Here is a 22,935-nt window from a genome sequence, read left to right as displayed (position 1 = left end):
CTCCAATGTCCTCCAAGAGGTCTGCGCTGGAAACTTCAGTGTGACAGTCCTTACCCCACTTGCGCGCGCGCACACACACACACACACACACACACACACAGAGAGAGAGAGAGAGAGAGAGAGAGAGAGACTGGTGCCATGGCTGAAAGTTTGGGTTACTTATCTCATCCTGATCCCAGGATGAGTTTGGCTCTTTCCTTTCCTTCCCCCACTCCTTCCTCTTCACCTTCCTTTCCATAGTCTCATTCCCTCCCTCCCCCCTCTCTCTTTCATGTTCTCTTGCCTGTCTCCCTTCTGCCATGGGATGAAATATTAGGAAGACTCTCATCAAATCTAACCAGATTTGAGCTCTTCATCTTTGGTTTCCCAGTTTCTCCCCAGGGTGACAAGAGATAAACCTCCATTTTATCATTTATTTATTTAGTGCATGTGTGTGTGTGTGTGTGTGTGTGTAAGAGATAGATAGAGATAGATAGATAGATAGATATAGATAGATAGATAGATAGATAGATAGATAGATAGATAGAGAATTTGCAGAAGTCAGTCCTCTCCTCCATCTACCATATGAGTTCTGGGGATTGAACTCAGGTTTACCTGCTGAGCCATCTTGCTGACTCAAATCTATCTTTAATAAATGTCCCAGCCTCGGGTATTCTGTTATGGTGACATAAAACAGGTCACAACACTGTGGTTTGGAAACCTGAGCTGACATGCCAGAGCCCAGCTCTAGCTGTGACACTGGGAGGAAGTTCCCGACCACAGGATGCTCCCTGATAGATGTCCTGGTCTCCAGTGCCAGCCAAATCTCTATCTGTGAAGAGGGGTTAGAGAAGACACAGTTTGATGAATGATTTTGCTCATGTGACAAACTGAGACCCCAGACATCATGAGGCATCCCTGCTGGGCCCTGTCCTACTTCCTGAGCCACAGAATTTGTGAGCATAATGAAATTGTCATTTGACGTCACTAGCTCTTTGGAGCATTTTGCTTTACAGTAAAACAGAAACCGAGAGGTCGTTTCCCTGTTGTCCACAGTCAGGGCGACTGTTCCTTTTCTAAAGTAGTGCTGTGTGGTCATTTCTTTTGTTCTCTGGGCCCTTGCCTACCAGTCTCACACACCGCCCTAGGGTGACTTATCAAGATGTTTTCTTAAACAAAACCCTCCCAGGGGTGCCTCTGATGCCAGCAATTAAAATAGCAAAGACTTTTTTCTCTGCCAAAGTTTTGAGTCCTTGGCACAGACAAAGGGACACTCAATTATTGTTTTTTTTTTTTTTTAAGTCCTGCTTTTCTTTGAACCTGAGGAGCAGAAGGGCAAATCAGAGAGTGTGGGGTGAGGGGAGAAGCACAGTTAGGACTGCAGAAATACACCACTGGCTCACGTAGGACCGTGTGTCTGTCTGGCAGGGTTCAGCCATAGAAGAGCTCCCAGCAGGCAGCTTAGCAGGAAGTGCAGCCGGTACAAAGTACTGGAGGCTCTGAGAAGCCTTAGGTGCAAGGTTGTCAGATAAAATGCCAGGCAGCTAGTCAAGTTTGTATTTTAGACAAAGATGCTCCCCTCTTCTCCTCCTGCTTGCACACACACACACACACACACACACACACACACACACACACAGAGAGAGAGAGAGAGACAGAGACAGAGACAGAGAGACAGAGAGAGAGAGAGAGAGAGAGAGAGAGAGAGAGAGGTATGTCCCATGAAACTTTGAGAATGATTATACTAAAATATGATTTGGGATTTTGCTATTTTTCTCAGTGCAAATGTAACCATAACAGGGTTTCCTGTATTTTCATTTGCTAATTTGGGTAACTGCCCTGGGGACCTACTGGGAAACCAGAGGTTAGAACTGCAGGAAACTTCCTTCCCTGGGCTGCAGGACGGGAGGTGCCTGTGTTCAGAGACCAAGGCTGTCCTGTCAGGTGACCCTGGCAGGCACTGCCTGGCAAAATCTAGGATGAAGGAAGCGCCACTGCTTCTCTGCTATGGAGATGTTGCCTGGGCGAGCAACTGGAGTGTAACTCTGAGCCCATTCCAGCCGCTTGCCCTCCTTGCTGCTCGCTGGTGACTGAATCCAGCAAGAGCCACCGGCAGTGAATCCTTGGAAATGTAATTTGCAGAACTGACTCCTGTGGGACCCAGCAGGCACAACAAAAGCATTAATCTCTGCACTCTAAATTCTATTATATTAATACAAACGATTGCATTAGATGTCTAAACCACTTATTCAACCCTTGCAGGGTTTGCAACACTGTGTTAAGCAATCTTAACACATTCTTTCAAATTCCTCTTCGCATTCATCAGGACTCTGAGGCTCAGAGGCTCAGAGTCATCTACGTGCAGAGCTATGCCCTGGGTCTCCGGGATACACAGCTCAAGTTCCCATGCCACGTCATGAGGAAAGCATGTTGTACTGAATGCCTATTCAGCTACCATCATGAGCCTCTGGGCAGACAAAGGACAGAAGGGACCAGTTCTTACTGGCAGGAGGCTTGGCATTCCCATCAGACCAAGGAGGAGGCAGTCTTGTAGAAGATATGGGAACAGCATTAGGAACAGAGAATGGAGAGGTCAAGGACTCGGCAGAGAGCAGGCAGGGAGCGTGGGAATGCTGAGCTGTGGGGTAGAGTGGGGGCAAGATGAAAAGGCAGATGGCATGAGGCACAGACACCAGGAAGTTTAGCAAGAGGTGCATACTGGGAGCCCATTAGGAAAGATGGCTTGGCTTCAGAAAGAGGGGGTGCTTAGCTTAGAGCTGACTTTTTACTGGGTGGATGCAGGAACAGGAGGGAGCAATCTAGAAGGAAAGACTCCTTTTTGCCCTGGGGTGCCAGCCCCTCTCTACTTCCCACTCCACTGCAGCCCCTCTTCAGTCCTCACGCCCTCTAGTAGCATTCAGTCTTGCAGAATGCTGCATTCCAGCGCTCCCAGCCCTGCCTACCTCCTTCCAAATAAACCCGACCTCTGTCTCCCACCCTCAGGACCCACCCTGCTCTGCCCTGTGGTTAGCTAGGCCGTGCACACAGAGGTCTCTGGCACCGCGGTTTGCTGAATTCCTTCTAGGTCTGTTTTGCGTTGAACAGAGACCTTCATGGTCTCACGAAAGCTATCAGGGTCGTTTATTGTGAACCCTTGGACACAACCACCGTCTACACATTCCCAGTGAGGAACTTGTGGCCTCTGTTCCTTGGCTCTCAGCAGGGTTATAGGAAATAACATGGATTATGGACCCCAAAGTACACAGGAAAAGTCAGAACTTGGAATACTTTACAAAATTCCTGAGCATACTTTGGCCTAGCACAAAGGACTCTTTTGTTCTAGACAAGAACATCAAGAGGACATTCTGTAGGAGGTGGCTGTCTAAAACTCCCCTCTGAACTAAGCCTCTGGCTGTGGCCCTTCCCCTCCATTACACTTAAGATATGGGCTCCAGGAACACTAGAATCAGAGCCGGAAAGACCTCCGGAGCCCCTACTCTGTGTTAGAACCAGGTATGCCCACAGTCATAGAATCATAGGTTCAATGGCTTGTGGTTCTATTTAGGGTTTGTGGAACCGTTAAGAGCAAGCATGGGAGCGGGAAGATGACTCAGTTGCCTTCTAGAGCCCCAGGTTCGGTTCTCAGAACCCACACAGCAGCTCATAACTATTTGTAATTCTAGTTCCAGAGTATCTAATCCCCTTTTCTGGCCTCTATGGGCACCAGGCACATAGATGGTGCACAGACATACATGCAGGCAAAACACCCGTACACATAATATAATAAAATAACAATAAATAGTGTTTAAAAGGAGGAGTCTCACATAAGGAAGTTAGGTCATTGGAGACATGCTGTTGAAGCAAATGTTGAGGCCCCCTCCTGTTCCTCCCTCTTCTTTGTTCTAGGCAACATAAGGTGAATGATAACTCCCCACCCTGCCACAAGGTCTTCAATATAGTGTTCTGCCTTGCCACAGTTCCAAAGCAATGAATTGAAACCTCTGAAAAATTAAGAGCTGAAATAAAACTTTCTTCTGATTGAAATTGTTTATCTCAGGTGTTTTGTAACAGCAACATAAAGCCGACTAATATACCCCTTAAGCCCCAGATGAGACCCTGGAGTGATCTTATAGCTTTCTAGGGGCTTGGGATTTTTGTATTTGGCCCCAGCACTTCCTCTCATCTGCGTACATACCCATCTAAAAAATCGATGCCTTTTTCCATTTGACCAGCTCTTGCTGAACACCTACTAGATGCCAGGCACTGTTCTAGACCCCGAGGATACACAGAGAGCTCTCAGAGCAAGGAATAAAAACATAGCTCTGAGAACTTGGGGGGAGGGGCATCTTTTCCTAGGACTAGTGGTTGTACTGTGGGCTCTGGAATCCTGGAAGGGATGGGACAGCGTGGCTGATCCTTCTGTTGAGGATGGAGAGGGCAGAGTGATATTCTAGAGAACCAGAAGGCTGCTCCTGTCCCCAAGAGATACAGCAAGTAGCCCCACTGGGCTGAAGGATGGGTGGTTTTTTTACCACAGCTTGGAATAATCTTGGGCACAAGGACAGAAGGAGGATTCTGCTCAGTGCTAGCTTTCTGGGATGCCTGCTTTCAGCTCTGCCTACGTGCGTTAGGACATCCAGGTCCACACCATAGTGGCTCCACACGGCATATTTTCCACCTTTATTCAGAGAGTTCGGCTGACAAAGGGAAACTGACTTATGTACCAGGAAGCCCATTTCCAGGACGTGCAATGCAATCTCAGCTCTATTTTTGGAAGACTTCTATGGGCTTTGATTTACTCAGAAGCTCACACGAAGCTTCCTCGGGTCAACAGGAGATGAGAGGGTTCAACTTCCCGGTGGTGGCATAGTGTTCCTATATCAGACTTTCCCTCTTCTTGCATCCCTAAGGCTTGCTGAATGCGTAGCCTGGACTCCAACCCTGGGGCTCACAGAACACGGTCCTTGACTTGAGGTTCAGGTACTCTCTGGCTTCCCATCATACCAAGAAATAATGGTTGGCCCCAGGTTCTCCCCTAGAGAGGGAAAACTAGTCCTTCTACCCCTGCAGAGGTCCGTCTCCCCATCCCTACCCCATGAGACTTAACAACATGTTGGCCTCCCATGGCCTTCTTTAGTTTCCACACTCTTGGAAAAAGTTTAGCATGCTGCCTCTGAAGAAGAACATTCTACCAAATGAGAAGAAATCTTTGAGATGCCATCATTTGCTATGGGCTTGAAAATTGAGCGAGATTCTCATAGCACACGATCAACCACTTGGAAATATAATTCTGAACAGCGCTAGTACATTCATGATACGTCCTTGTCACCTCTACCTAGTTGTAAACAAATAAACAAACAAAACTATCATCCACACAGAATAAAGCCCTGTACCCATTAAGCAGCTCTTTGCCATACCCCCCAACTTATTTCTCCTGCCTTACCTTCAGGCCCCGGAAACCACTGTTCTGTCTTTTTATTTTGGGTGGCAGGATCTCATGTAATCCAGACTGGCCTTGAATTTGCATTATAACCAAGGATGACCTTGAACTTCTGATTCTCCTGCCTCCATCTCCCAAGTGCTTGGTGGTTACAGATGGGTTTTACCATGCCTGGCTTATACCATGCTGGAGATCTGACCTACAGCTTTGTGTGCACTAGGCAAACACTCTACCAACAGAGCCATATCCCCAGCCCTTTATTCTGCCTTTGGTTTGTGTGAATTTGCAGATTATGGACACTAAGGAGTCACAATACAGCAGGCAACTGGATCTGGCTTCTGTCCCTCAGCCCCATGCTTTTGATGGTTGTCCATACCGAAGTGTGAGACTGAGTGTCATTCCGTCAAAGACTGAACAACCTGCCCGTGAGTGGGTGGAGCAGTCATTCCTCCCTCCATTCTGCTGATGGATGCGGAGGTTGCTCCCTTATTTCGTCTCTCAGGAGTATGGCTGCCGTGGGTGTGCATATTTGTGAACCTGCCTGCAACTATCTGCAATGCCCATCTAGGAGGAGAATTGCTAGGTCACGGGCTAACTTCGGTTAACTTTTTGAGGATCTGCCAAACTATTTCCTGCAGGAGCAGTGCCATTGTCATCCCAACAGCAAGGCCCAAGTGTGCCAGTTTTACCGCCTTCCTCGTCAACACTGGTTATTTTCCATTGTCTGTGTGGATTCCAGCAGTGCTGGCTGGTGAGTGTGGTGTATCTCCTCAGGGTGCTTGTGAATTTGCCTTTTCCTAGTGGCAAATGTTCTCGAGGATCTTTTCTTGTCTCTGTAGGTCTTCTTTGAAGAATTGCGCACTCAAATAACTCCTCCACTTTTTATTTATGTATTTTTAAGATCACGTGTGTGTGTGCCTGAGTGTACGTATGTGCGTGCGTGCGTGTGTGTGTGTGTGTGTGTGTGTTGTGGTGCATTTTTGTTTTGAGTGCAGGCACCTGGTTCACAGTGGATGTAGCATGTCAGAGGAATAACTTCCACTGTTGGTTCTTACTTTCCCCTCTCTTTGAGACAGGCCTCCTGCTGTTCACTACCACCCTGTGAGCTAGGCTTCTTGGCCTGCCAGCTTCCCAGGGTGGTCCTATCTCCACCTCCCACTCCACTGTAGGAGGCCAGGATTAGAGACACGTGATACTTTGTCGGGCATGTTCTGTGAATCTGAGCTCAGGATTCTCTTGGGCAGAGAGCGGTTTATCCCGCTGAGCCATTTCTCCAGCCCAGTTTCTCCACCCTTTAATTAGATTGCTTGATTTTTGCTGTCAAGTTGTCAGGGCTCCTTATATATTCTTGGGACGGGACCTTTGAAGGGGGATATTATTTTTTTCCCATCCTGTAGGTCTTTCAAAGGATTTATTTTGGCCAGATGACTTAGTGAGAAGAAGTGCTTACAGGTCTGTCAACCTGAGCTAAATTTTTGTGTCCAATGGTGGAAGAGAACTGACCCCTCAACGTTGTTCCTCAACCTTTCCACGTATGTGCCGTGGCACTTGCGTGTTCCCTGACCCTCCTCATGGAAGTACACATTAGTGTGTGAGTATGCTCATGAACACACACACACACACACACACACATAATTTGTTTTTAATGCTAATAAGTTATTCAGAACAGATGAAGAGAATTGTTGGTAGCTTGTGTTACCTCATCCCAGCTCTTTATTTAGGACACTTGACATACGCTAGTAGTTCCTTGAAGAATTCTACACACACTTTTCCATTTACTCGGGAGATTTAACTATGCTTCCCTCAAAGAGGCAGAATCAGAGTGGCAGACCGCCTTTGCATGTGGTTTCTGGGAGGGCTCAGACTACTCTAATGGCTGTTATAGCAGGTTCCAGTCCGTGGAGATGTAGGCGGCCAAACTCTTCCCTACAGAACAAAACCCCAAACTCAGGCCATAGAACCCCACCAATCCGAGTTCGAAATCCCCTCCCAATCCTTGAATTTTCCCTAAAATCAGGTCACAGAATCCCACCAATCCCAGGCCTCCCTGGAAAGTCTCACACGCTCCCCATAAGAATCTCCATATAAAGCCTGCCTCGGGCTCAGTTCTTGGTTGCTTCTCTCCCGAGTGGAGGTAGCCACCTTTTTTTGTCTTTCCCAATAAATCTCATGTATGATTTGCTATATGGTGTGACTTTGTGGTATTTATTCCTTGGCTCCTGATTGCCAGGATACCTTTCCCCTCAGTGCTGTAATGTTTACATTTTCTATCTACCTGGGACTCTCTTCTCTGACTTAACCTGGCTCCCTTCAACACTTAAAGCCAACTTGGAATTCTCAGAATGCATTACATTTGTGCTTATAATAGATGACAAACCAGGTCTCTTGGACTTATGACTCCCATTCAAATAAAACTTTACACTCTTGGACTCATCTGCCCAGTGTCTCTCCAACTTCTAATAACCACCATTGTACCCTCTGCTTGTTTTGATTTCTTTAGATTCCATACCAAGGTGAGATCATGCATGATCTGTTCTCATGACTCATGTCATTGACTACAATGCCCTTCAGGTTCACATGCCAAACTGACAGGATTTCCTTCATTTTTGAGGCTGACAGAACTCTTGGGTGCTGTATTCCTGCTTCCTCACCCACTCATATGTGGGTAGGGCTACTAATGTTGATTCCATCTCGTGACTGTGAGCAGTGTTGATATGAACACAGGCTGCAGACAGACCTCATTTCTCTTTGCTACATACTCAGAAGAGGAAGAGCTGGATCACACGGAAGCTCTATTTTTAGTTGTTTTTGAAGACTCTACACACTGTTTTCCACAGTAACTAGACTGATTTACATTCTCGCCAATGGTGTACTTGCTGTGACTTGTTCTTCGCTTGGTGTGAAAACCAGGGAAGGTGTGAGCATGGGGCCAGACCGGTCATCACGATGCACTGAGGGTGTGGTGACAGAGCCCCCATTTCCTGTGTACCCTGCTGCACTTCATGGTGGGAGAAGGGCCCTTTCTCACACTTGACTTTGAGCTTAGCCATCTATTTTGGTTATGCACTGCTATATACAAAATTGTCCCAAAACATAGGGCGCAAACCAGCAACTCTGACTTCCCCAATGCACAATCCTATGCTTGAGGCAAGTTTGAGTGGAGAGGATGCTTCTCTGCTCCCCATGATACAAACTGGGGGCAGCTGTGTGTGGGGGGGAACAGAATACCTTCCCAACTGTGCTTACATGGTTTGCTGAGTTGCTTTTATCCAAGGTTCCTGTTCATGCCAGTCTCCACAGGCTGTGGGACTTCCTTTAGTGTGGTTTGTCTGAAAGTTATGGAACCAAGAATGTGAAGCTTCCACACTTTGAAGACCTGATTTAAATAGCACAGTGATTTCTGTCGTGTTTATAAGGGCTGAGGGAGTCACCAGCTTGTCCTGATTCACGGTAAGGGGAATTTCAAAGAGTCTGAGGGTGTTTATTTTATTTTATTTTTTATCTTTTCCACTTGATAGGAACATGATAGGAACCAGATCTTAAATGTCCATTGGGGTGGAAGTAAGTACTCCTGCCTTTTACATATGTGTGTCTGGTCAAGAAATACGAGAGCAAGTAGAGATGTCCTAGGTCCCATGTAGTGAGAGAGCCCATAGGTATGGATCCATTCTACCTTGACTAAAGGTCAAAGAGTTGGAACTTACTTCTGTTTTTTCAAGGTCATGGTCTACAGTTCAAAGAACAGGGGTGGCTAATATCTAGACACGCTATTTTAGATATTAAGAAGTAGGTCTGTTTCTACCTCAAATGAAAGTCTAAGGATCCAACTAGGTTGGTACTCCCTTAGGGAGACAACTATCAATTCCACCTAGGGAGTGGCTTGCCTGCAGAATATTTTGGTCTAGGGTGTGAATTACTTGTCTTGTTTTGACAACAGAAAGTTTAACTAAGAATGTAGCCCATAATCCTTCAACTGGTCTCTTCATTTTTTGTGTTCATCTCTTGTATCATGTTAATGCAGGCTTTTTTTTTTTATCTTACTGCTACCTTTGGGGTTGAAATATTTAAACAAATGGAAATTAAATGCAGGTGATTTTTAGTATTCACTGGAACTCCCTCCCGGTGCTATCCTATGCTTCTGTTATTTTCTTTCTTTCTTTTTTTTTTTTTTTTAATAATAGAAGTCTTTTTAATGAAGCTAGTTCGGAATACCTAAGGAATCTAAGCCCTCCTCCCCCAGCCCAGCAGTGCAGCATGAGCTCAATGGGAAATGAGAAAACAGTCTGTGAATTTCTCTCCCATGCTGTCAAAATAAGAACAGGGGGAGAAAGAAGCCTTGGCAAAAGCGTTCTCTTTCAGCTTTTATTTGTACACATTCTGTGCAATTACGGCCAGTGAGAGGGCATTTTCCACAGCCACAGCAGCAGGGTTTCCACACGAAGGTTCACGCTGGCGGGCAGCCTGCCCTTGTTATTTTCACTTATTTCATTCTCTTATTTTTCTAATTCCCATGTCCCTACCCTGCTAAGTGGCATCCTTGTCAAAGCTGGACTCTGACAATGTAGACAAAAGTCAAGTGCAAGCAAGCCAAAGCCTGGTCAATGAGATTGTTATGCAGCATAGTTGTGGCAATAGATGACTGATACACTCGGGCAGGGATTTTAGACAGAACTGTCTGTACGTAGCCCGTGGAATGGATGGGTGAGTGATGAGACAGGAAGCAGAGGAACTGGTAGTGAGCTGATTCTGATATTATCTCACCGAATGATAAAAATATCCTGAACACAAGCTAAAGGAATGGGGCTGTGGAGGTGTGGATATGAGCAAGGCCCCTTCTAGAAGCAGAAGGGCAGGGCTGATGTTGGCTATGCATGTGGTAAAGGTGGCATAGTAAGACTTTTCAAGTTTCTGCTTTGAGATCTGGACACACCTCTCTGGTCATGGTGACCCATAAAGGAGCAGGGACAGAGCAGGAAAGAAAGATAAGGTCTGTGGTTAGGTGTGTGCAGTTGAAGGGACATTAAACATGTCAGGAAACATCTTAGAAGGCAAATAAATATGGGGACCTAAGTGAAGAGAGTTTGTCCCCAGAGGTCAGGAGGAGCATTGGGAGTTGGTGAGAAGTAGGACCAGGGGTGGAGTCTTTAGCAGTGCAGGTAGATGAGTGTGATGTTGGGAGATGGGGAACCTACAACATGTCCTAGAGGGGTGTAAACAAGGACACAGCAAGCCATGGGAAATAAGAGAGGGCTTTGGGCCCTCAGCAGAGAAGTCCTTTCCCTTATTTCCACACTCAGGTGAAGTCTGATGGTGCCTCCCAGCATTCTACCTGGTGGACCTGCCCGCCTGTTGTTTCTACAAAATGAACCTCTTGGAAGTCCCAGCCTCCCCTGACTGGCCAGCTCTCAGGTGATACACCAGTCCAGTGGCTCCTCTCCAAGGCGACTCTATGTGGAACAAGGCTTAGAGATCAGTCCCCTTGGCCTTGAGGGTGGGGAGCTCTCACTGTTTGCATAATATCACAGCACACTTAGCCCAGCTTCTCTCTGGGGGTTCAGGCTTGACGTTGCCCACAGAGAATCAGGTGTCTTGATGGTGCATGCACCTGAAAGCTATTCCGGGAAAGGTGAACAGATAGGGAAAGACTGTAGGCTCAGAGCCCGAGTGCCTGGTTCCCACTGAGGCTCACCACTGCTGGGCTGTGTGTCCCTGGGCCAAGTGGTTCTTGAAATCTAGAAGACTAGATTTTTGTAAAATGTGTATTTCAGCGAGGCTGCCTGACTTGGGTCATATGAGGAGCAGGTTAGGGTGGGCTTAACATCTGGTTGGAATGTTTAAGCTCTCAATACAGGCTGGCGTTCATCCTATCTAAGCAAAATATTATGTGGCAATCAACACGATTCTGATTCATTTGCTTACTAGGTACCAGGTACTTCAATAGATACTGGGCATTCATAAGGAAAGACACCTCTAGTGTCTTTGCCTTACAAGAACCTCTGGGAGTGGAATGATAGGGTCAGAGGGAACTTTGAGATACAAAGATCTTGCTCAAGCCCTTCAGTGTGTAGTTTGGGAACTAAAGTGCTAAAGTCAGTACTTTGGAAGAGTCAACCTGAAGTTTCTGAGAATGAGAACATCTTGGATTCCTGGACAATTGAGCCACTGTCTTTCCATCATATTCTCCCTGATGTTCAAGGTACATATTCTCAATGATGTTCAGCATCTCCACCAAGTGCTCTCTGCCTTTGCTTACATACAACGGCAACTAGGGTGAGCAGCCTCGATCTCCATCCTTTGATGCTGGGCCTCCTGTGCCCTGGAATGCCTCTCTAAGGCCTGTCCTGCTGCCTGCATCCTCTAAGACTTTGAATGTGAGCCTACTGCTCAGGTTTAGCCAGGGCTATCTTAGGCAGACCTGCTGAGTTGTCACTAAGAGGCTCTAGGTCTAGGACAATAGCTCTGACATCAAGGAAAGATTTTGGCTGTAGAGGCCAGTTCCTCTCAAGATTCCTAGATGTTCTACCCCCATCACTCATTTTCCCTTTGTGGTTTTGTTTGGGCCATGAGGATCCTGCTGGTCAACGGACCTAGCATGGATGTGATGGGTATCAGATCTAACTGAGACATTTGAGAACTTATGAGCCATTACCACTTTCTTGTGCAGTGAACTTGAAGACTGTGTGCTGAAGGTGAACTTGGCAATGTCCTTCATGAGACAAAATATACAAGGCAGGTTGGATCATCATGGGGGGGAGGCAAAGCACAAAACCCCTAAAACTGCCCCAAGAAGAAATTAGCCTTGTTGTTCTAAGTTAGTGGGACTTGGAGCTTTAGCAAACTGTCCCAGCCTGATGGAAATATGATCAGCTCTGATCTTTATTCTCGGCTGAGTACTTATGAACAGTGTGTCCACAGGCAAACAGCATTAGCATCTTGGGTACTCTATGCGGACATCACTGCTATTTAATTTTCAGTCTCTTGTGCACCATTTAGTACCCCTTTACAGATTAATAAACCAAGTCAGAGAATCCACGTTCCCTCATTGATGCATGGTTCAAAAATCATGGAGAGCCAAGAAGAGAGGGGAGTGGGAAGCCAGGAACAAATTCCAGGTCTGGGGGTGGCAGTGGACCTAGGTTTAGTGTGACCCAAGAGAAGACGACACCAGAGAACACTTATTATCCTGTCCCCATTGGCTCAGGATTTTGGCTTTCTCCTATTGGGCCCAGATCTGTTTTCTTGACTAGTTTACTTAGGTAAGTGACAGCGATAGTGACCTTATCTGAAAGGTCTTGGGCTTGCTCATTTCTAAGGCAAAGTCCTGTGAAGGTCTGACTTTGTTCACAGCTGTGTGTGCCTATCCCCCTATGGCTTTCAAAAGCTTCCATCTGATGCAATCTTGGCAAAGGTGGCTCCGTGGCACCCTCTCGTGGCCACCACCACAGAGCACTCTGGGTGGTCCTCTAAGGCAAGGCCAGAAGGACCTGGGCAGCCCTGGGTTAGGTGTGCTTCTCTGCCCCAATCCATTGTGTAGGGCTCCTGCACAGAGTTCTTCTGCTGGGAACACCACCCAGTGTCCTTGCCCCCAAGTCACAAGTGTCACTCTCAATGTTCACTTTGATGGACTTGCTGACTCCACCCTCTGACTCAACTTCCTATAAGTCTTCCTGAGCCTGCTTTGCTTCCTCAAGGTGTTGCGCCCCACCAAATTGAGGCATAGAAGAGGCCTTAAGCAATGACACTTTCTTATTTTTGTGGGTGTGACTGCCATGTGGCTATCTGCCTGTTACCATGGCTTCTGGCCTTCTGCAGAGCCTTTGTCTTGCTCAGAGCTATCTCTAGTACCCATTGCCTTCGTTCTTGTATTAGATGGAGCAGATTTGCTCACGGTGGCATCCCTTCTACTCTATAGAGGCCCCTATTTCTGGATGCAGGCCTTTGACTCCCAGGACCTGTGGGTGCCCTCGGTCTGACCACAGTTCTCCTAGGTGGAAGAAACTGCCCGTTCATGGACAGGTACAGACTAACTTGAGCTTCTCGCTTGGGACAATGCTTCCACAAAGCCAGTGCAAACGTTGGAGAGCGTGGAGGCAAGAGTGTCTCAGAGTCCAGAGGCAGCCAAGGAGACCACCAGAGGAGGCTGGACTTAGGAGCTGGAGGCTGAGAAGCCTGCAGGCTGTGGAGCTTTTCATTTCAACAGCATTCATGGACCGCTGAGAGCTCAGAGTTGACACTAAGATCTTTTGCTTTAGGTCTGCCATGGGCCAGGGATAGGTCTATGCTGAGCTCATGAGGACCCGAGTGGAAACAGCTTGACTCCCTGATTGTAGAACACACCTGCAGCATCCCGGGGACCCACAGCTCTTTCCTTTGCCGCTTTTCTATCCTAGATCTAACGGCACCATCCAGAAAGAACTCCACCACCCTTTTCCCACTTGAGCACTTCTGGCCTTTTCTCTGTGCTGCCTGCAACCCGAACACTTTGCCTCAGGAGTCTGACCCCACCCACTGGCTGCCTGTGTTCCCTGGTTCCTGATGAACTGCAGGTGGGTTGGTGTGGTTTGACTCAGCCTGATGCTTTCTACTGCTGTCCTCAGTGGCCCACTTCACTTACACACATCCTCAGGGACTGGTGGCCTCTCTGGCTTCCTTCTGTTTCTTGCATAGCTGTCCCTCCTCAGATCATTCTCTTGCCCATAAGCAGCTATGATCTAGACTCTGGGCTTCAGGACCCCACAGCCTGATTAGATCCCGTGCCTGTGATCAAATAGCTGGGGCTCAAATCCTCCATCCCACTTCTGGGCCACAGTTGGAGTGATGGAAGAGCTAATTCAGGAGTCAGTGGAGGCTAAGCAGAGTCTCTTCTGCGATAGACAAGAGCATACGGCTCAGCATTGGAAGGAGCTACGGAAGGGTTACGGAAGGTCCTCTTCCTCCTCTTGAGTAGTTGAAGTGTTCATCTAGCTTCATGACAGTACCTTGCCCACAGTGGTCAGGTCAGCTGGTGAGTGGCCAACAGGGGGTATGAAGAATAGGATACTCTAACTTCTAGTGGGAATGAGTAGGGTGAACCTTCCTTGAGGACCTTGGGGCCAGTCACACCCACCGTGTGCCTCAACAGCAGAGATTTAATAGTTCAGGTTTTGAAGGTGAGAACTCAGAGATCAGGGTGGGTTGTAGATAAGTCTGTACTGGTTTATTGGTGGCTGTGATTTTACATGACAGAGACAGAGAGAGGAAGAAAGAGATGGAGACAGAGAGGGGAAAAAAGGGAAGGAGATAGAATGAGATAGAGAGACCATTGATATTTAATGTCTCTTTGTTTCTCATTATAAGAACACAACCCCATGGGATGTGTTCCCAAACTCCTCTCACTTGAATTGTCCCCAAAGACCTGATCGCCAAGTGCCATAGGGAACTGCATTAGAGTTTCATTAAAGGCTGTGTGGGTGGGATGATGGTGGTGGTGGTGGTGGTGGTGGTGGTGGTGTGTGTGTGCACATGTGTGTGTGCCTGCAGTATTGTTCAAAGTTTACAAAATGATAGTTGTGAGAACCAGTAATGTCCAACCTCTGTGAGGTGACTGAGAATTAGGAGGACTGGGTTTAGCATGATGCATGGAAGAGGATTAGTTTTACTCTCTGGTTCAGGCCTTGGGTAATCCCTGTGGGAGAACTGAGGGGTAGGGAAGCAAGGGAAAGATGCACTTTGGCATCTGTTGTGGGAGCTGCAGGTCTCTTCCCACAGCCCGGCTCCCGGCCACAGGCTAGCTTATGCCCCAAAATAACAACACACAAACTGTATTCTTTTAAACACTGCTTGGCCGATTAGTTCTAGCCCTTACTGGCTAATTCTGATATCCCGATCAACCCATCTCTAATAAACTGCATAGCACCGGTCTTACTGGGAAAGATTCAGCATGTCTAACCTGGTGGCTTGCTTCATCGTGTCTGCCCTGGAGAGAGCTGCACGGCATCTGAGCTCACTTCCTCTTCCTCCCAGCATTCTGTTCTGTTTACTCTGCCTATCTAAATTTTAACCTATCAGGGCCAAGGCAGTTTCTTTATTTAACCAATGACCTTCCTCCATCAGGCATCTGTATGAAAATCTTGTGTTCCCAACACCAGAACAGCAGGGAGTAGGGACAGGAGGCTGGCTGGGGTTTGCTGGCTACCAAACTAGCTCAGGAGAGAATCCGTGTCAACACAAATAAGGCAGAGAGTGAGATAGGAAGACCTGGAGATCCTCCCCTGACTTCTGCGAGCAACTTGTACACACAGACACCACACTTGTGCTGGATAGTTTTATGTTAACTTGACCCAAACTAAAGTTATTTGAGAGGAGGGAACCTCAATTAAGAATAGGGCTCCATAATACTGGGTGCAGGCAAGCCTGTTGCACATGTTATTGCTTAAAAGTTGATAGGGAGGGGACTGCCCAACCCATTGTGGGTAGGGCCACTCCTGGGCTGGTGGTCCTGGGTCTATAAGAAAGCAGGCTGAGTAAGCCATGGGGAGCAAGTCAATAAGCAGCACTCCTCCATGGCCTCTGAATCAGCTCCTGCCTCCAAGTTCTTGTCCTGAATTCCTTTGATGGCGAACAGTGATACAGAAATGTAAGCCAAACAAAACCTCTTCTTTGGTCATGGCTTGGTCATTGCAACAATAACAACCCTGACTAAGACAACACATAAGACACACCGCACACACACACACATACATCATAACACACAAACTATACACATCACACACATACACATCATATAATCACATACATTCTTCTTCCACTACTACCACATCACAGACAGCATATACATACACACTCACACCACACAGAGAAAAAAGGTCTGTGCATACTCACTGCAGACACATTAAATAGCTATTTTTATATATGTAGCTAGATTTTTTATGTAGCTAGATTTTTTTTATGTAGATAGATTTTTTTCTTTACTATATGTGGTTAGTTGGACACAGGGATGCAGCCCTCAGGGACAGAGGGCTGGCTGGGTAATTCCTTCTTGTTTCTTCAGAATAAATAAGCAAATATATACTCAGAAATCTTTAAGTCCCTGAGGTGTTAGTCTAACAAACACAGGAGCAGCCACTGTGTGCAGGAGGTGCCAGAAAAGTCCTGGAGAAATGTCTGCAGACTCTTAGTGTTTTTGGCTAATGTACGTTACAGTGACTTGGGCCTGAGATCTGACATAAGTGGTATACAGGGGACAAAGTCAGGGGGCCAGGCATCGTTCCTTAGAAACCAATGACAGAATACTGCCACCTCGTGGCTGCTTGTCCATTGTGCAAATGAAACCAAAGCCTGTCTAAGGGAACAGGGTCACTGAGGGAGTGTGTGTGTATGTGTGTGTGCGTGTGTGTGTGTGTGTGTGGGTGTGTGTATGTGTGTGTGTGTGTGTGCATGTGTTCTAGTGTCTGTGGTGTAGTGTTAGTATGTGTGATGTGGTATATGTATATATGTATGGTGTATGTGAAATAGCGTGTATGATGTTTTGTTTGTATGTGTGTCATGATGTGTGTTGGGTGTACTATATATGTGTAGTATTGTGTTGTGTTATGATGTGTTTATTTGTAGTACGTGTGATGTGTAATGGTTTGTATTATGTCTGTGTGCACTGTGTATACATAGTATGTTTTATGCATTATCACTGTGGTGTGTATTCAGGTATGCTATACATATCAGTGTATAGTTTATATGTATATTGTGTGTGTTGATAATAAATAAGCATGACCCCTGGGGAGGAAATAGAAGGGATGGAAGAAAAGGAATGCTAGAGATGGAGAAGAGGCATGGTGAATCCTGGGAAGGCAGAAGGCAGGGATGGGCACAGGGGGAGCAGGGGTAAATTCAGACCAGGCTGGAGTCTAGCCACCCTTCCTAGTGTGGCTGAAGTTCCTCTGTCCAGTGCTGGGTTCCTTGCTAAGCCCACTGCCTGTGCTAACTCGGTTCTTAATGCATATATATTCTCTGGTACATCACTACCCCAGCTTTATCCATGGGGCCAGGCACAGTGAGGCCCAGGCATCAGCTCAGCCTCACACAGCCAGGCAGTAGCCCTGGCTCTCGGGACCGCGTGTTGTCTTGGAACTGACTTCAGAAAGCATCCAGTGAATTCAGAGGTGGAGCAGCAGGATGCGCTAGGACCCAAGGCTCACTTCTGCCTTCTGTTTACCACCTGTGGTGAGCTGTGTTGGAAGGGCAGCCAGGGCAAGCGAGGTGGCATATAGACCAGAAAGTGCCATGCCTATCATGAGGGAGGGAGATCACAGGCACACACCAATCCCATATGACGAAGTTCCAATTTAAGGCTTTTGGTAATATTTCTTTAAAAAGCCAAGTGAGAGTGATTGCATCAGCTTCAGACCTGACTGGTGCTCCTCCCAGGGTGTGGCTGTCTCCTCTGTGCACACTGGGCCCCAGCCAAGCAAACATCAGAGCCACTGGCCTGTGTCTACCTCGGCCTCCTGGGACATTCTGTTTCCAGTCCCAGCCCCCTTTGAAGATTGGCAAGGTCAAGTCCATCTGATGCACAGCAGTAGCGGTTCAGGGAGGTTAAGTAACTCAGCACAGTCACATAGCAGGGAATGGCTCCACTCTGTCTCCTGAACCCCTACGCGAGGACAACATCCCAGGGGACCCTAGGAGATGACTCATGCAGCCATTTCAGGACTGAACGCCCCCTCTCCCTGACTAGAAACGTCACCAAAGCAGAACTCTGAAAACACCCAAACAATAAAATAGCTCTTTTTATTCACTTTGATTCGGATCATTGGAAATATTCAACAATAAATAAAACGAAGCAGGGGCTGAGGAAGGCCGACTTACCAACGTCACTGGAAATGCATTCAGAGCAATCAGGAGGGTTACAGGACGGGGCCACAAAAAAGCAAAGTTTAAATGAGTGACGCTGGAACATGCGCCGGAAGCAAGGGCGGAGAAGACCTTGGGAGGGAAAGTGCTTGGGTGACTTTGGCTCTGAAGGGGATCTGGGAAAAGTGATTGTGCACGAGTCTGGGGGTGCAGGAGGGACCCACAGCCACCTACAGGAGTGAGCTGAGCACGGTCCAGATCAGGCTCTGGGGAAAGGGCTAAAGTGATTGTGCAGGGGTCTGGGGGTGCAGGAGGGAACCACATCCACCTAGACGGGCAAGCAAGATCCAGACGAAGCTCTGGAGAAAGGATTAAAGCGGGTGCCATGGCACAGACCCTGGGCAGGAGGAGCGGAGGTCAAAGCTCAGTGAGCAGAGTGGTGGTGGGTGGGGTGTGAAGAGGGGGTCCTCCCTTCGTGGAAGGAGAGCAGCAAGCGGAAGCAGGCTCAAGGCTGGGCCTGACTGAGGCTACAGGCTGCTTGGGTAACGATGCAGTCACTACACTCTGAGGCTGCTCTGCCGGTCTCTGCCTTCCTCCTCACCCTCCCTGTTTCTTCAAGGTTTACCTGAGGCACAGGAGAAAGTGCCGAGAGGAAAGCCGGTGGTATCTCAAAAGTGGCTAGCCATGGTGGCTGAGCAGTCAAGGCCAAATCTTTCTCACCTCGGGTGACTATGGTGGAACCCGTGGCTTTAGCTGTCAGCTCCTTGTGGGCATGAACTTGTCACCTTATTCCCTGGTGGGCAGTGGGCACCCAGGGCTTCTCCCACCCTGCATGTTCGGGCTACTTTGAAGGGCACAGGTAAAAACCAATCTCTGGGTCATCCACTCTGGTCCTTCCCACATTTGACAGGGAAGGCCTGTTCCCAGAAGGTGTGATGGGCCTATAGCAGCCCCATGTGGTCACAATGGAGACTGCAGCACCAGACCTTCAGGCCCTAGCTAGCTGCTGGTCTCCTTTACTCTTCCTGTACCCACCCACTAGCCCAATCCACACGGTTTAATGGCTGTTGCTTGATGCCCCAAAGCCAACCTAAGGTATCAATGTAAGGATTTTCCTCACTGGCTTGTCTCTTCTGGGAACTAAAGACTACAGATTTGCTTCTCTATCCCTTAAGAGCAGCACAGGAAACACAAGTCTCCTGGCTCATAGTCTAGGGTGTTGCTGAGACTCCCCTCGTTTCCCCTGGACTTAGCAGCTTCCTGATCAGCTCTATGCACTGTAGCCCGAACCAGCGCTTCTGTCAGCAGCCAGACCAGTCTCTTTGGGAAAGGCCCTTCCTGTTCTCAGTCACTCACACCCCCAAGGAAAGCTCCAATTACCTTAAATGAATTGGTGGAGTTAATTCTGGCCACAGCGGGCTGTATTTGATTCAGTTAAGAGCCCACTGCTAAGCCAGAGAATCGCAGGGGAGGCTAAGGGTTATGGGAAAGAGAAAGGCTGGCTCCTTGGCTGGAGGAGGGACAGGAAAGGGGGGAGGGAGGAAGGGAGGCAGGGAAAGGGAGTGGGAGGGGCCGATGAGGACTAGAAGAGTTTCCTGAGTTGTGTTCAGCTAGACATGGCTACACTCTCACTACAGGTGAGAGTGGAACTCTCGTGCAGTGGAACTCAGGACACCTGAGTGGCCACCCCTACGCCAATGTCCACTGACGAGCAAACACCTGCTGAGTTCCTCACATTCGGATAATTGAGACTGTCTCTCCAGAGCGAGGATCTCACAAGAGTTCAGCTTTTTCAGTCAAGGGTCTTATGTCGGAAAGATTTTCAAAGTAAAGCATCATGTTCCGCCATTAAAAGCCTGGATTCTGAGTCTTGGAGAACTGAAAAAAAAAAAGTTACAGCAAAGCCACTCACAGGACCGACTCCTGGAAAACGACAATGTTGGTGTCTGCTCTTTGGTGATGCCTATGAAGGCTGTGTGTGGTCCCTGATTGAGACCCCTGAGCTCACACTGTAGAGGGGAGCCTAAGCAAGTGAAGGTCTCCCAACCCTCAAGATACGGCTCTCATATTCTGCTTTGATGAAGCTGCAGTGGTCTTTAGGGCATACTGTCAACAGAAGCAGAGGCTTCTCTTGTTGAACATCTGTAAGGGGGCGACAGTTACGGTCAGTGCCTGTTCACCCTTGTCCAATTCCCTCACCAAGGAGTTGTCTCGTCATTGAGGCCGGAAGTCCCAGTCTGAGGGAATTCCCTTCTGCAACGAGGAAGTAGGCAAGTCAGCTGTACTAGAAAGGGAGGTGATATGGGTGTACAAAGGATCATTAGTACCATACGATCTGCCCAACAGCTAGCTCCCGGTCCTGATGTCTCAACACATAGCTCCAGGATGCTCAGACGCTTTCCTTTCTAGTCCTACTTCCGCTTGCCAGGCAAAGCAACAGAAACACCACGAGCAGCATTGGGGAAGAGAGTGCACAGGGTTGGCTGGATGAACAAATCAATAAATAACAGGAAGTCTGTAGGGAGAAGGGGAGGACAGAGGAAGTGAGAAGAGGTACATGCATTTCAGTTGTGTTCCTAGGGGGTCCTCATTGTGACCCCAAGGACTCTAGGAAGGTGGCTGCTAGAGACTTGATCCAGTGTTCAGGACCCAGGGGAGGATGCTGGTTATCAGTGGTCCTGAACCCAACAGTCTGAGGGAAGAGAAGTGAGCACCCATCCCATGCCTGGCACACTCTGAATGGTACAAAGTATCCTCAGAGAAGAGATTCTGAGCTAGGCAGCGGGGTGCTGATGGAGGTCTCCTTTCTCCAGTTGGGGATTTTGCTTCGTGTCAGCCAATGCATGCGTTTCTTCCTCAAGTTCAAAGGCACGTGGAAGGAGTCAAACCTGCTCTGTTCATACAAATGTCTCATTGTGGAGGGTGATCACACAGGATGGTGAAGAGGGTTTCCCTCCTGTCAGTAACATGGCCAGCTTTCGAAGGAAGACCCCTGCGATCAGAAGCTCTTCCCAGCCATCATAGGTGAGCTTTTGGAAGAAAGGGACAACGGGGATGCCATATCAAGTGACAGGCCAGGCTTCATGCAAAGGAGAACAGTATCTTGCCCCAGTGCTGGTGTAGCCCACTGTGGCTCTGCTCCAGAGATAACTGTCACAAACACCCCAGTCAGAGTCTGAGTTGAGCTTGAAGTCCACAGTTCAGTGGCAGCCTCCAAATGACTTCCAGAAAATGCCCACTTTTTTGAACATAGCAATCTTCGGGACTTATCCACCCCACCCCATCATTCATTATTCAGAGTTTAGCCCATTCTCAGTATCTTCCCACTTTCTCCCACTTGGGGAACCACAGTGGAGAAGTGTTCCAACCTTAGAGAGGCCTGAGACTTCCTCTGTACCCTGGGAGAGTTGGACAGCTATGTCAAATGGATGCTACCAAAATGAGGGTGCAAGAGGCTGCCAGCAAGCCTGGGAACACCCCAAGTTCAGCCCTGGAAACATCTGGAACAGAATGGCTCCAGTGAGATGCTGGGGCTGCAAGTTGAGAGGTGAGATGTGGTATGTCCATCCTTAATGGGTCGCGGCGTCATCTCCCCTTGAAGATGCGAATTTTGTTGATGGCTTCCAGAGTGGTTGTGACATTGTACTCGAAGTCCGCATCATGCACCCCAGTCTTTCGGAATGCACCCGCAGATGGGTTGTTTTCCCAGTAATGGTGCCAATTCCCTCTGCTGTCTGCCCCGAAGCCGTACAAGTCCACCTGTGGGACAAAGGCTAGGTGAGACCTAGATGACATGAGCATGCTAGCAGGGTGGGGGATTCAGGAAAGGCGGCCTGGATATCCCTGGAATTTTAAGGTGAATGTTAATGGTTGGGAGGAACCTTCTTCAGAAAGCCAAGAAAGGCTCAAGTCCAACTCCTGCTCATGGGAACCTTGGGGTGACCTCAGGTAGGTGGTCCTGAGGGGCACTGGGCCTTCACTGGAGCTCCCAGAGGTCCTGGAGGGAAGGTGGAGAGAGGGGCTCGGAAGGCAGCCAAACTGTCCCTCATCTGAGCTGACTCTTAACACATTACATCATAGCAGAGTCTCATTTTCTCATCTGGGAAGGAGGCCAGGAGGCATGAACACGGAAGGTAGGTGACAGGGTCCAAACCCTTCCTTCTGAGACCAACATCCGAGGCTCCCCCCCCCCCCGCACACATGACAAACACCAGCGACAACTTATTCTGCACAGTGTGACAAATCAAATGCAGACAGGTCTACTTTCCTCAGATGCCACCTGGCAGGTCCTGGGGACTTCAGGGACAAACCCATTCAACTGCAATCCTTGTAACCTAGAGCAGTCATAGACAGGATGTCACTTAGAGAAGGGTCAAAGTCAGGCCTCCCAGGATACTGTGGAAAGGCCGTAGACCCGAGATGATAAGAGGCTCTTTCAAGGAAGGGACATCCGAGTTGGGTTTAACTAGTGAGCAGATGGAGACCAGGAAGGAGGCACTCAAAGGGGCCTTAAGGGAGAGGATACCATCTAGTTATGGGGGGAGGGCAGACTGGAGCTAGAGAGGGGTGTGCACAACAGAGCAGGGATCTTTGGGAGGGACGGGAGATAAGAGATGGGTGCAGTGCCTCTGAGGTTCCCACTCTGGCTTTGGTTCTCACAGTTGGTGGGTAGCAGAAGCCCCTTATAGCTT

General features: G+C 48.2%; 1 protein-coding gene across 3 annotated transcripts in view; it reads right to left on the bottom strand.

The window, feature by feature from the left end:
• Nucleotides 1-18,162: 18,162 nt before the first annotated feature.
• St3gal1 (ST3 beta-galactoside alpha-2,3-sialyltransferase 1) overlaps nucleotides 18,163-22,935 on the bottom strand; it is a 71,256-nt gene continuing 66,483 nt past the window's right edge. For all 3 annotated transcript variants that reach the window (XM_041672287.1, XM_041672289.1, XM_041672288.1), the window contains one exon: nucleotides 18,163-22,003. In XM_041672287.1, coding sequence (XP_041528221.1) covers nucleotides 21,830-22,003 — 174 coding nt within the window. In that variant the 3' untranslated portion in view covers nucleotides 18,163-21,829. The remainder of the gene's footprint in view (nucleotides 22,004-22,935) is intronic.

The sequence above is a fragment of the Microtus oregoni genome, unplaced genomic scaffold, assembly GCF_018167655.1.
Source record: "Microtus oregoni isolate MIOR12 unplaced genomic scaffold, Mior012 000022F_ref0000154, whole genome shotgun sequence".
Lineage (NCBI taxonomy): Eukaryota > Metazoa > Chordata > Mammalia > Rodentia > Cricetidae > Microtus > Microtus oregoni.
Note: the sequence above shows the minus strand (reverse complement) of the source record. Positions and strands in the feature narration are given on the sequence as shown.